Source organism: Rana temporaria, chromosome 1 (genome assembly GCF_905171775.1).
Source record: "Rana temporaria chromosome 1, aRanTem1.1, whole genome shotgun sequence".
Taxonomy (NCBI): Eukaryota; Metazoa; Chordata; class Amphibia; order Anura; family Ranidae; genus Rana; species Rana temporaria.
In genome coordinates, this window is record NC_053489.1 from 164,000,071 (window position 1) to 164,015,212 (window position 15,142).

A 15,142-nucleotide genomic window follows, 5' to 3' on the forward strand; every position below is an offset into this window, starting at 1 on the left:
CTTCTTGCCGACATCTGTTATTAGATAGATTTATGTGGCTCCATGGCAAATGTTTTCTTACTACAGTAAAACATTGGATTGAGAGTAACTTGGTTTGAGAGTGTTTTGCAAGACAAGCAATAATTTTTTTACAAATTTGGACTTGATAAACAAGTGTATATCATGTCTTGATATACGAGTAGCCTCACGGCTCGACTGAGTATAAAAGAGAAGAGAGGTGCCTCTAAGTGTAGCAATATGGTTACATTTAATGAAGGTACAACATTTAGCAACTCCCATGGTTGATGATTAAGAGGCACATCTAAGTGTGCAGGCAACTGGGGTAAAGCTGTCTACATAGACCATTCTCCGCACTACCATCAATGTCATCCCTTCCACAAGCGGTTCAAGCCTCGCTTTCAGATCGCTCTACTGGAGAGTAGTCTTCCCAGTCACGATTGCAGACTGACAGCGGTGAGAGCCCGCAGTGAGGAGGATGGTCTATGTGGACAGCTTTACCCCAGATGTCTGCATACTTACATGTGCCTCTTAGGCCGCGTACACACGGTCCGACAAAACCGATGAGAATGGTCTGAGGTTCAGTTTCATAGGTCCAAACTGACCGCATGTATAGCCCATCGGTCTGTTGTCCTTTGGCCCAAAATTTTAAAACATGCTTTAAAATCGAACCGATGGCCCGCTGCCCAATCGGTCCAAACTGATGGTTAGTACAGAAAGCATTGGTTCAAAACCTACACATGCTCAGAATCAAGTCGACGCATGCTTGGAAGCATTGAACTTCGTTTTATTCAGCACGTCGTGTGTTTGACGTCACCGCGTTCTGACCCGATTGGTTTTTGGAACGATGGTGTGTACGCACATCAGACCATCAGGCCACTTCAGCGGTGAAATTAGGTTTTTTTTAATACAAGCATGTTTCCGAAACTAATTATGCTCGCAATCCAAGGTTTTACTGTATGTTTAACTATTGCTAACTTGACATTATACGCACATTGTTTACTGCTGTCAAGTTTGGCAGACAAAATGTTCAATGCTTCCAAGCATGCGTCGACTTGATTTTGAGCATGCGTGGATTTTAATTTGGATTTAATTTTAAAACAAGTTGCCTTTTTTTTAACCGATGGTTAACTAACCGATGGCGCCCACACACGTTCGGTTTTGACCAATGAAAACGGTCCATCAGACCATTCTCATCGGTTGAACCGATCGTGTGTACGCAGCATTAGTGATACAGAACAAAGCGTGGTCTCACCAGAAGCAGACCTTTGTACTTAAAAATTATGGTAACTCTATGATAAGTCTGTGGTGATTAAATTGGGTGCGCTATATATTTAATGAATGCATGTGAACTCCATGATCTCTTACTTGTGTCAGTTTCCACAACCTAACAGTGTTTGCAAATGCTTTTCCAGTTGTATACAACCATCACAACTTTTACAATATCCTGCAATTAGAGGTTACCACATATTGCTGCAGTACTGCATTAGTTATGCTATTGGTCATTTAGTAACATTTTCTCAAACTCATAAACCATTTGCCTTATTTGTGGATTAACGCTGTATGTCCAATGTATTTTCCTTTCAGCATAGTTTAAATTTCACTATCCAAGAGAACCAACATCCATTTTTGACTCTCTGAAATTGTCTGGAAACAATACTGGTCTTTAGGTTCACTGTGATGTCTGACAATGGCATCTGTTACCATAGTGGGAATATTGTAACCAAAAGTGGGGTTGCATATCCTGATTTTAACAGTACCAACACTAGTGCTAATCCCACACTATAAAAAAACTCTTGTTGAATACATAGTGCGATATTGTTATGGTGTCACTCCACCATAAGGAGATAAAATCAGCTTTGCAGAAAAATAAACTTTGATTGTATAAAGCCATTCACATCTTAAAAATCCATCCAAGGCTCAAACACACAGGGCCAGATCCACAAAAGGGATACGCCGGCGTATCTACTGATACGCCGTCGTATCCCTGTTTCTATCTTTGGAACTGATCCACAGAATCAGTTTCCAATAGATAGGCAGAAGATCCGACATGTGTAAGGGACTTACACTGTCGGATCTTAGGATGCAGTACCGCATCCGCCGCTGGGGGCATTTCGAGTCGAAATGCCGCTTCGGGTATGCAAATTAGCACTTACGGAGATCCACAAAGCTTTTCAGCTTCGTTTTTTCTCCGTAAGTATTAGTTTGCAATCGTAAAATTAGGGCTGCTTTTACAAGGCCTAAACTGTTTAGGCCTTGTAAAAGTAGACTCTTCTATCCCGCTTCGCCGTCTTTTTTTTTTTTATTTTTTTTTTCCCGCCGCAACTCGTATTTTTTTTTTACGCCCGTCGCGATTCTCAAAACCCAGCGCAACGTAAAACCGCGTAAAGCACGTCGGGAAAATTACGTCGTGAGCATGCGCAGTATGGCCGGCGTGGGAGCGCGCCTAATTTAAATGGGACTCGCCCCATTTGAATAGGAACGCCTTGCGCCGGCCGGATTTAAGTTACACAGCCGAAAATTTCTAGGTAAGTGCTTTGTGGATCGGGCACTTAGGTAGAAATTTTCCGGCAGTGTAACTTAAATGGCAATATTTAAGTTACGGCGGCTGGCTGTGGATCTGGCCCCTAGTCTTAAGCCCTGTACATGTTCTCTATTTTTCTTGTCTAGATTCTGGGCAGTTTTCTTGTCGAGAAACCTGAAAGCCTCGTACACACGCTCGGTTTACTCGGCAAGAAAGCTCTGCCAGCAGTTTTCTTGCTGGTTCTTCTCAAGTAAACCGAGCGTGTGTACGAGGCTTTAGGCCTAGTGATCATCACCCTCGATGGCCAAACTGGACAAACATTATACTGCTGCTTTGTTATAACAGTGATGGTCATGGCCTTCACACAATCAAACAATGGCAAGGCACACTTTAAAGAAAAAATAAATTATTTATACATAAAGTTGGCAGACACTTCCAAGGAAGACAATGATACAGAATGTAACTTTTACTTCTGAACCCAAATACGGGTGCGTGTTCCTATGATGATTTAGGTTATGGCCCCATAAGCATTAATACTCAATTCATGCACCTTTTAGAAATAAAAATAAAAAGAAGAAGGCATTCAAAACACCCATTAATGTTGTAGGCAACAGTCCCATGTACAGTATCCATTCATTCTGTGCAACAATTAATGTAAACTATAGAATGTTTGAAAACTGCTCTTGTTTGGCTCATAATAGGATGGGTCCAACTTTGATTTATGGTGTGCAGAAGTTATTTTAATGGAAAAATATACACAGTACAAAATCCATCATTACTGCAATTGCAGTCAGAAAACCAGATTATTTCCGGTGCTCCATATTTAAGTCTTAAGTTCATAAATATATTTAAAAAATAAGGAGGAGCTGAACTAAAATCAGATGTCCCTTTCCAAAATGGGATACCCTGCTTTGCAGAGTTAGGGTGATTGTATGTAACGCCTGCAGCAATTAGCTGTGGTTCTTTCCATTCCACCAGAACCACCTGCTCTCTCTGTCTGACCTGAAACTGATAACAATTAGCTATACAGTAGGTCTATGGCAAGCTTCCACTGTACGTTCTAGTTGCAGAAGCCGTGTGACTATATGGACTTTGAACAGTTGCAGGTCTATTCTCTGAGTTCTGCTGGAAGCCCTCGTAGATTAAAGTCCATTTCAGAGCATCATAAATATGGATTGATTAAACAGAGATGACAGAAAACTCCAAATGTTCATCTGCAGCTCTTAATGTCTTGACTAAAGTGCAAATTATTCGCCTACTAATGGGTTACGATCATCATGTGGACTTTTAATCTTCTTTGGAAAAATGTAGATGGATGTGGAAGGTTTGTAGAATATGCTCCATATTTCTCCTGCAGATCCTCGGGGGCAGCTGTCCAGACCGGTTGGTGATGCCAGTCTCTGAGACCTTGAAGAGGGAGACAAATATATAATTAAATCTTCTTTTGTACGTGCAATCCAATGTAGTAGCTTGTCTGTGTTCACTGTATCCATAGTCATATTATATAGACTCGTAAAATCAACATTTTGTAACTCTTTTCGTAACCACTCTCAGTTTCTACCCACAAAATACTACAGACGAGGATGATTTGTTTACAGTTTTAGCACCAGAATTGTAAAAATGGCTTTGCCATATTTTAAAGTTACACACATCATTATAGTTAAAACAGAACTGAATTTGCACAACAGAATACAGAGGGGTAGATTCAGAAAGAAGTTACGCTGGCGTATCTATTGATACGCCGCGTAACTTCTAGGATGCTCCGGCGTATCTTTTTTCTGTATTCAGAAAACAAGATACGCCGGAATTTGGCTAAGATCCGACTGGCGTAAGTCTCTTACGCCGTCGTATCTTAGTTGCATTTTTACGCTGGCCGCTAGGCGGCGCTTCCGTCGATTTACGTGAGGAATATGCAAATTAGGTAGATATGCGGATTCAGAAACGTACGTCCGCCCGGCGCATTTTTTTACGTCGTTTGCATTAGGCTTTTTCCGGCGTAAAGTGACCCATGCTATATGAGGCGTATCCTATGTTAAGTATGGACGTCGGACCAGCGTCGAATTTTTTTTTTCCTGAACGAAAACAACATTTACAATTTTGTTAATCCATGGAATTTTTTCAGTTTTGCTCCTTCAAATTTTCTCATAACTGCAGTTGAAAATGTCGATTTGACCCCAGTAACCATTAGATCGAAAAGCCCCAAAATTAAAGTTTTCAAATCAAATTTTCTTGGTGTATGGCCATCTAAATTTTAAATTATATGTGCATGTGTACATTCTCCACAGCAGCTAAACATTACAGTTATACTGTAGTGACTACAGCAGAATATCCCATATTCACTGGCGTAGCTGCTTATACGCCACCTCACAGAAACATATTAGTGTCACCCTAGAAAGAATTGTGTGAAAGATGTGTGCAAAAGCTCCACTGTCTGACATTTCCTAAATTACTAAGGCGTGGGGCCACCTGGCGACGCCGCCCATTATGACGTCATCGACATGTGCATGCTGGGTCAGTGACATCACAAGGGGGCAGGCAGAGCCCCCCTACCCAAAAGCACCCCTTGTTATGGTTTGGGGGTGGGGCTTGCTCATCCCCTCCTTTCCTGCCTCAGCAAACCTAAGGGTCTGGTATGAATTGGGGGGGCTCGCTCATCCCCTCCTTTCCTGCCTCAGCAAACCTAAGGTTCTGGTATGAATTGGGGGGGCTCGCTCATCCCCTCCTTTCCTGCCTCAGCAAACCTAAGGTTCTGGTATGAATTGGGGGGGCTCGCTCATCCCCTCCTTTCCTGCCTCAGCAAACCTAAGGTTCTGGTATGGATTGGGGGGATGGACATCCACGCTGTTTTTTTGTTTTTCATTTTAGCATGGGGTTCCCCTTACAATCCATACACAATGCAAGATTAACAGTCCTGCATTGCATGGGAGGATGGCAAGAGCCTGCCCATAACCCAGAACGTTGGACAACGGATGAAAGCTCATGCTTCTGTGAAGTGAGGAATAAGTTAAGTATTTGTGCCTTTTTCCTTAGCCCCCTTAGCCACACAAGCATTTAACTTAATATTATGGGATATTTTTGTTAATAAAAAAAGATGTTATACTTACCTGCTTGTCCAATGATATTGCACAGAGGGGTCCATTACCTACTCTTTGGAAGTCCCCCCGCTGGCACTGTCTACTTCTTCCTGCTTTGGGTGCAAGTAAGGTGCTAAGGAGGCACCTGGAACAGCGAGAAGTGGACAGTGCTGGCAGGGGACTACCAAAGAGGAGGTAAGGGACCCCTCTGTGCAATATCATTGGACAAGCAGGTAAGTGAGGTGCTAAGGGGGCATCCATGTGTGCAAGTTTCTGAGCCGGGCTGTGCGCATCCATAGACACATAGCACCGGTAAGCCATTCCTCCTCACAGGAGCTTGACTGACAGCAGCAGGCTGACTGCGGCTGGGACAGAACTAGAGCAGTGAATGCAATAAGGTAAAAAACATTTTAAGTTTAGAACCACTTACCCACAGAGGACCTCATTGCATTCATAGGTTTAACAGCAGCCCAGAATTGGGCTTCGAGTATATTTACTAATCTTTTCCCCCCACAGGCTTTTCTCTTATTTTTACTACAGCATTTTGTCACTGGGGAGTGGGTGACTAAAACTTTGCTTTTTCATTGGAAATTCTACTTGTTATATAATTAGGTAGATAAAGGCAGCTCAACAAGTTCCAGGGACTCAACTTGGAACTAATTATTTTAATGCTGGGATCTCCTGGGCTGTACAACATAAGGTAGGGCAAATACAAGATACATATATGCTTATGGGTGTGCATTTGAAGTGCAACTGTGATTTCACCATATATATTTGCTACAAAAAAATATTTGTTTTTTCATTTTGTAATTTTATTTATTGTCATGAAGCATCATAGCAATGAACTTAAAATTAGTTTATATATAAATTAAAACAGTCCAGTAACAGTGCACAGTGTACTGAGAACATGCCGTTACTGGGGTTTTTCTAATGCGGAATGATCTGGGTATGTTCAACTATTATTAATAGGGGACCAGTTTTTTATGCCTTCTATATGTTTTTGATATAGCTTATAGCTTTAATAAAATTTGTAGTTAACTCTTCAGGGTGTGCAACTGTCTGTCTCTTTCTTATTTTTATTTTTTGGTTATATTCCATTTGGATTGCACCCCCCCCCCGGTAATATCAGTGAGTACTACAGCTTTATAATCAGGTGGGAATCCCATTCTCTCTCCCTTTTTTGTACCACAGTGTACTGAGACCTTTGGCCAATTATCTAATTTTATTGTACAACGAATATCAAACACATTTTGTTCTCTCAAATCCTGAAACTCATGTTTCAAAGCAAGATTGCTTTAGTTAAATTAAAGAGAATTAAAATGAAAAAAATAATAAATAAAATAGGTAAAATGCTGTTCCAATAGTAATGTATCTCTGTGTTATGGAGTGAAATAAAATGGTCTAACTAGGGCTCATCTGCCTTACATTTGGCCTTCAGTGTGTCATTTGACATTTGGAAAACATAAAATATAAAAAAACATAAAAGGATTGGTTAAAAGACATTTGCAAAACATATAGGGGCAGATCCACATAGATCTGCACCCGCGCAGTGTATCAGAGATACGCTACGCCGCCGTACCTTACCTGGCGTTCTTTCAAATCCTCAAAGATTTTGCGCCGTAAGTTACGGCGGCGTAGTGTATTTCTGGCGGTGGAATTTAAATCGGCGATTAGGGGGCGTGTTTCATTTAAATGAAGCGGGTCCCTGCGCCGAATGAACTGCGCATGCTCCGTTTGGAAATTTCCCGCCGTGCATTGCGCGAAATGACATCGCAAGGACGTCATTTTTTAAACTTAGACGTGACTTACGTCCATCCGGATTCACGGACGACTTACGCAAAAAAAAGAAAAAATTCAAATTTCGACGCGGGAAATTTCGACGTGCCATACTTAACATGGCAAATCTAACTATACGCCGCAAAAAAAGCAGCTTTAACTATACGCCGGAAAAAGCCGACTAGAGACGACGTAAGAGAATGCGACGGCCGCACGTACGTTCGTGGATCGTCGGAAATAGCTAATTTGCATACCCGACGCAGAAAACTACGCGAACTCCACCCAGCGGATGCCAAAGTATTGCATCTACGATCCGAAGGCGTACGAAGCCGTACGCCTGTCGGATCAAACCCAGATGCCGTCGTATCTTGGTTTGAGGATTCAAACTAAAGATACGACGCGGGAAATTTGAAAGTACGCCGGCGTATCAGTAGATACGCCGGCGTACTCTCACTGTGGATCTGGCCCAGAATGTCTTATGCTGCGTACACACGATCGGAATTTCCGTCGGTGTTAAGAAACAGAACATGTTTTATTTTTTTCTGATGGAAAAAAAAACCGATAGGAAATTCCTATCGTCTGAGTGCAACTCCGACAGAGAAAAACCCACGCATGCTCAGAAGAATTGAACTTAATTTTTCTCGGCTCATTGTAGTGTTTTACGTCACCGCGTTTTGGACGGTCGGAATTTGGTCTGACAGTGTGTATGCAAGACAGCTTGAACGGAATTCCGACAAAAAATTCCATCGGATTTTAGGCCAACGGAAATTCCGATCGTGTGTACGAGGCATTACTTGCACCACACATACAACAAAGTGTCTCCACTTATGAAATCATTACATTTCACAAGGGATAGATGGAAAGGATGTATGTTTGAGGTTTTGGTATACTGCTACATCATACCTTACTCTTTTACTTTTCTTGGAAAATCATCATTCTAAGCATTCTACCCTGTCAATACCCAGCAATATCCTCTGCAGTTTCTGCAAATATATATTCCATAATCCAGCAATGAAATTCTATCCCCTAATTAGCTGGAAGAATGTTGCCAGGGGGAAATAGATGCATGATCAGAATGAAAATTACTTACTTCATATTTAGGTGAAGAAGCGCTTTTACCAAAATAGCAATGATGGTCAAAATAAGAAGAGCTGTAAGTGCATAAACTGTCCAGCCTACAGGGGGAAAAAAAATCAGAGTACATCAGAATCAAACAGTAGTCACGACTCTAAAAAACTGTTCTCTTATAACAGTGATCAGAATGAGTATTTACTGAGAACAGTAAGGTAGAGGGCTGCTGTGCATTGTCACAGTGTGCATGTCAGTATTCCTTTTAAAGCTAACTTGCTGAATATACATCTGTTAAGACTATTTAGAATTCAATTATTTGAATGTAACATTCTTGAACATCTCATAGGAAAGGCACCCAAAAAAATTGTAGGGTGCCATTTCCATGACAAGCTTTATTTGAACCTTAAAAATCTCTTAAAGAAGGAGTAGGTCACAAGACTGCACTTAGTTCTGCACTCATGTGACCCGTATTCAGCTGACAGCGAGCTAAAGTCCACTGTCGGCTGATGTCACTCAGTTAGTCCATACTCTGTCGAAAGATCCTGACTTTAATGTTGGGATCCACCCAGATGCCTGACACCCACTAACACACAGCTCCTTTCTCTATCTGCAATTTAGAGAGCGTCCTGACTCTCCCGTAGTCCAAGGGAGGGGGCGAGCATGACACTCCACACCAGGGAGAAAGCCTTGCATTACTGTGTGGAGTTACAGACAGAAGTCCTCCTTCACTTACCTCATCTTTCGATTTTGCTTTTAAATGTCCTTATTTCTTCTGAGAAATCCTCACTTCCTGTTCTTCTGTCTGTAACTCCACACAGTAATGCAAGGCTTTCTCCCTGGTGTGGAGTGTTGTGCTCGCTCCCTCCCTTGGACTACGGGAGAGTCAGGACTCTCTCTACATTGCAGATAGAGAAAGGGGCTGTGTGTTAGGCCCCGTACACACGGTCGGACAAAACCGATGAGAATGGACCGAGGTTCAGTTTCATTGGTCCAAACCGACCGTGTGTATAGCCCATCGGTCTGTTTTCCTTAGGTCCAAAATTTTAAAACATGCTTCAAAACCGAACCGAAGCATTGAACTTCGTTTTATTCAGCACGTCGTGTGTTTGACGTCACCGCGTTCTGACCCCATCGGTTTTTGGAACGATGGTGTGTACGCACATCAGGCCATCAGGCCACTTCAGCGGTGAACCGATGAAAACGGTCCGTTGGACCATTCTCATCGGATTGGTCCAACCGTGTGTACAAGGCCTGAGTGGGCGTCCTGACTCTCCTGTAGTCCAAGGGAGGGGGCGAGCATGACATTCCACACCAGGGAGAAAGCCTTGCATTACTGTGTGGAGTTACAGACAGAAGTCCTCCTTTACTTACCTCATCTTTCGATTTTGCTTTTAAATGTCCTTATTTCTTCTGAGAAATCCTCACTTCCTGTTCTTCTGTCTGTAACTCCACACCGTAATGCAAGGCTTTCTCCCTGGTGTGGAGTGTTGTGCTCGCTCCCTCCCTTGGACTACAGGAGAGTCAGGACTCTCTCTACATTGCAGATAGAGAAAGGGGCGGACAAAACCGATGAGAATGGACCGAGGTTCAGTTTCATCGGTCCAAACCGACCGTGTGTATAGCCCATCGGTCTGTTTTCCTTTGGTCCAAAATTTTAAAACATGCTTCAAAACCAAACCGATGGACCGCTGCCCGATTGGTCCAAACCAATGGTTAGTACAGAAAAGCATCGGTTCAAAACCCGCGCATTCTCAGAATCAAGTCGACGCATGCTTGGAAGCATTGAACTTCGTTTTATTCAGCACGTCGTGTGTTTGACGTAACCGCGTTCTGACCCCATCGGTTTTTGGAACGATGGTGTGTACGCACATCAGGCCATCAGGCCACTTCAGCGGTGAAACGATGAAAACGGTCCGTCGGACCATTCTCATCGGTTTGGTCCAACCGTGTGTACAAGGCCTGAGTGGGCGTCCTGACTCTCCTGTAGTCCAAGGGAGGGGGCGAGCACGACACTCCACACCAGGGAGAAAACCTTGCGTTACTGTGTGGAGTTACAGACAGAAGAACAGGAAGTGAGGATTTCTCAGGAGAAATAAGGACATTTAAAAGCAAAATGGAAGAATAAGGTAAGTGAAGGAGGACTGCACTAAGGTAAAGGAAGCTGTTTAGGGGAAAAAAATTGTACCTTTACAACCCTTTTATTTTGGCCTGGAGATGGGCCTTAATAGCACTTGCATTTCTAACCTATGTTTTCAATACATGGTGCAGGTAACAGACAATGTTAGCTTAGTATTTAAAGTAAGCTTATTAATTATAAATACAGTAAACACAAAGTATATATAGTATAAAACAGACTGCTTTGCAACTGATAACGCATGCCACAATTCTTGCTATTCTAGGACAATTAAGTCGATTCAGAGAACTGGAAATGTCTTACCTGGCACTTGACCAGTTGGCTGACTAGGACTGGTTGTTATGACATAAAGGATCTTTGAAGACCGTGCTGCATTGATACTGAGGTTGGCTGTCTGAGTTATCAGCTCTGTCTGTGTCTGGTTGGATAACTGAGGTTTCTCCACAGTTCTTTCTTTGAATGCTGTACAAATAAAAGCAAATAAAAAAAAAAGCAGAGAAAAGGGATAATGCACATTAGAATCAAGGATATGTCATGGTTCCATCAAGCTTATTGTAAGGCATATGTCACATTTTTAAGTTGTTGGCAGCCACTGTTGCTTAACTAAATTACATCACACACCAGATTTAAAAAGACTATGGTCTAGATTTAGGTAGGGGCACGCAATGTTATGGCGGCGTAGCGTATCGTATTTACGCTACGCCGCCATAAGTTAGAGAGGCAAGTGCTGTATTCACAAAGCACTTGCCTTCTAAGTTACGGCGGCGTAGCGTAAATGGGGCGGGCGTAAGCGCGTGTAATTCAAATGTGGATGAGGGGGCGTGTTTTATGTTAATTCTTGGTGACCCGACGTGATTGACGTTTTTTACGAACGGCGCATACTTAACCACTTAAGCCCCGGACCATATTGCTGCCTAAAGACCCAAGGGGTTTTTACAGTTCAGGACTGCGTCGCTTTAACAGACAATTGCGCGGTCGTGCGACGTGGCTCCCAAACAAAATTGGCGTTCTTTTTTCCCCACAAATAGAGCTTTCTTTTGGTGGTATTTGATCACCTCTGCGGTTTTTATTTTTTGCGCTATAAACAAAAATAGAGCGACAATTTTGAAAAAAATGCAATATTTTTTACTTTTTGCTGTAATAAATATCCCCCAAAAACATATATAATTTTTTTTTTCCTCAGTTTAGGCCGATACGTATTCTTCTACCTATTTTTGGTAAAAAAAATCGCAATAATCGTTTATCGGTTGGTTTGCGCAAAATTTATAGCGTTTACAAAATAGGGGATAGTTTTTTTGCATTTTTATTTTTTTTACTACTAATGGCGGCGATCAGCGATTTTTTTCGTGACTGCGACATTATGGCGGACACTTCGGACAATTTTGACACATTTTTGGGACAATTGTCATTTTCACAGCAAAAAATGCATTTAAATTGCATTCTTTATTGTGAAAATGACAGTTGCAGTTTGGGAGTTAACCACAGGGGGCGCTGTAGGAGTTAGGGTTTACTTTGTGTGTGTTTACTAGTGTAGGGGGGTGTGGCTGTAGGAATGACGTCATCGATCGTGTCTTCCCTATAAAGGGAATGACGCGATCGATGCGCCGACACAGTGAAGCACGGGGAAGCCCCGTTCTTCAGCTCCGGGGAGCGATTGCGACGGAGCGGCTATAAACAAATAGCCGCGCCGTCGTCCCGGATCGCTCCCCGAGCGGACCCGACCTCCGCATGTACTGGGGGGGGGGTCCCGGTCGGACCCCCCACCCACGTCTAGCAGAGGACGTACAGGTACGTGATTGTGCCTGTCCGTGCCATTCTGCCGACGTAAATGTACATGAGGAGGTCGGGAAGTGGTTAACATTGTGCGCGCCTCCTAATAGCAGGAGCAACCTTACGCCGAAAAAGCCTAACGTAAACGACGTAAAAGAATAGCGCCGAGCGTACGTAAATTTGTGAATCGGCGTATCTAGGTCATTTGCATATTCTACGCCACCTAGCGGCCAGCGTAAATATGCACCCTAAGATACGACGGTGTAAGAGACTTACGCCAGTCGGATCTTAGGCTAATGTCGGCGTATCTTGCTTTCTGAATACAGAAAAAAGATACGCCGGCGCAGCTTTGAATTTACGCGGCGTATCTATAGATACACCGGCGTAATTCAATGCTGAATCTGGCCCTTAAAGTTTGCTAAAAGTGAATGAGTATTTCTTAAAATGTAATAGAGCGATATAATAATTTGTGCAAACTGGAGTTGTGATATACCTCCCGATTTTAGATTTTAATAAATGTCATTTAAAGTGGTTGTATAATAAGGCTTACCTATAGGTACTAGAAATATCTCCTAAACCTACACAGTTTAGGAGATATTTGCCATATATGCTTGTGCCACCATCATCGACGCATGCGCACCAAAGAAAGGGCACAATCGTTCCCTTTCATCAGCAACGTGCCGTGACCGTCGGCTACTGCTTGCATGCGCGGGAGTGACGTCACATGACAGTCACAGAGTTGGAGGGGTGAAGATGGACGCGGCCAGCAGTGGGGACATCGGGGACAGTGCAGGCTTCGTTTGCAGGCAAGTGGCACAAAATGCACCCACTGCATGACTTATGTGCTGTGGTTAAGCGGGTATTAATTGTGGGGTCCCCTTCCCAATCCATACCAGGCCCTTTGGGTCTGGTATGGATTTTGGGTGGAACCTCGTGCCAAAAAAAGAAATAAATGTCATGTTCAAATTTTCCAACAAGCTGATTGTACACAAGTTGATCGATATATACAATGGGTCAAAATTCGATCCATGTATGTATCCTTAGGGGGAGGAAAACTGACCCTTTCAGATAAATGTTACTATAATAGCTTTTGTGACCAGAAGATTGGAAGTGGAATGAATGCAGTCCCTTACTACCAGACTTTCTAAGCCTACCACCTTTTAGTCCCTCTTAGAACAGCCCGACAAACAAGCCACGTTCAAAGTCACTTAAATCCCCTTTCTTCAGCAAGTGGTCTGTAAAGGTCAGTTTTCCTTCCCCTAAGGCCAGCCATACATGGATCGAATTTTGACCCATATATTGTGTGTGTGTGTATATATATATATATATATATATATATATATATATATATATATATATATATATATATATATATTGATAAACTTGTGTACAATCAGCCTGATGGAAAATTTGAACATGACATTTATTTTTTTTTCACCACGTCTAGGTGCCCAAATGCATTGAGTTGCTGCCATGTGATTGGATAATTAGCAATTTATGATACCAAGCAATTGAACAAGTGCACCCAATACAGTGGCCAGTGAGTGTATGTTGAAGCTTTAACAGCCATCTGGTGGATAGACATACCACTAATGGTTAAATTATGCTGAATATCTCAGGATCAAAGAATCAGGCAGTCAAATAATAGAACCCTGGAGCAAAGAGAAATTTCCAGGACCTTCCTAAATACAATCTTTCTCCCTCTTTGTCAATCTATATATTTCCTGCTGGTTTCAGAGTTATTATAAAGGCCTGTACACACGATGGGTCCATCCGATGAAAACGGTCTGATGGACCGTTTTCATCGGTTAACCGATGAAGCTGACTGATGGTCAGTCGTGCCTACACACCATCAGTTAAAAAAACGATCGTGTCAGAACGCGGTGACGTAAAAAACACAACGACGTGCTGAAAAAAACGAAGTTCAATGCTTCCAAGCATGCGTCGACTTGATTCTGAGCATACGTGGATTTTTAACCAATGGACGTGCCTACAGACGATCGTTTTTTTCTATCGGTTAGGTATCCATCGGTTAAATTTAAAACAAGATTGCTTTTTTTTAACCTATGGATAAATAACCGATGGGGCCCACACACGATCGATTTGGACCGATGAAAACAGTCCATCAGACCGTTCTCATCTGTTTGACCGATCGTGTGTACTATGTATAATAATATGTTATGATTTTATCCATTCAGTTTTTTAATTTCTGTGTTGCCTTCAAAGTCCCATTTGTACCTCACAATATTTGTCTGCACTCTGTATGTAGCACACTTCTGAATTCTAAACTCTGTACGTAGCATGCTCCTGAACCATGCACTCTGTACTTAGCATGCTCCTCTGTGTGTAACGCACTCCTGAACTCCACACTCCTGAACGCTTTGCATAGTGAACTTCTGAACCCTGAAATCTGTAGGTAACACACTCCTGAACCCTGGTCTCTGTGTGTAATGCCCTCCTAAACTATGCAATATGTACATAGTGCACCCCTGAACTCTGCACTCTATACATAGCACACTCCTGATTGCCTGCACTTTGTGTGTTATGCACTCTTGGTTTTATTTAACAATAAAACCCCCCCACTGTGCACTGGGGCAGTGAAATTTGTCCACAAGCACCCTATGCCCCTATGACATGGCACGCACAACGCGCCTTATCACCAAACCAGCCCCCCCCGTGGTTGGGGGGGGGGTGCAGGAGGATGAGCTCCAGTGCCTATTCTCAGACAAAAAAAGCCCCATGTAAAACTTTCAGAAAAAAAACAACATATAATCAATAGCATGGTGGTATCTGTCC

The 15,142-nt window shown here is 42.6% G+C and overlaps 1 protein-coding gene across 1 annotated transcript in view; it reads right to left on the minus strand.

The window, feature by feature from the left end:
• Positions 1 to 2,910: 2,910 nt before the first annotated feature.
• Positions 2,911 to 15,142, minus strand: part of KREMEN1 (kringle containing transmembrane protein 1) — a 197,545-nt gene continuing 185,313 nt past the window's right edge. Inside the window, exons 7-9 of the mRNA XM_040345493.1 lie at positions 10,880 to 11,038; positions 8,462 to 8,546; positions 2,911 to 3,928 (exon numbers count right to left, since the gene is read on the minus strand). Coding sequence (XP_040201427.1) covers positions 3,769 to 3,928; positions 8,462 to 8,546; positions 10,880 to 11,038 — 404 coding nt within the window. The 3' untranslated portion in view covers positions 2,911 to 3,768. The remainder of the gene's footprint in view (positions 3,929 to 8,461; positions 8,547 to 10,879; positions 11,039 to 15,142) is intronic.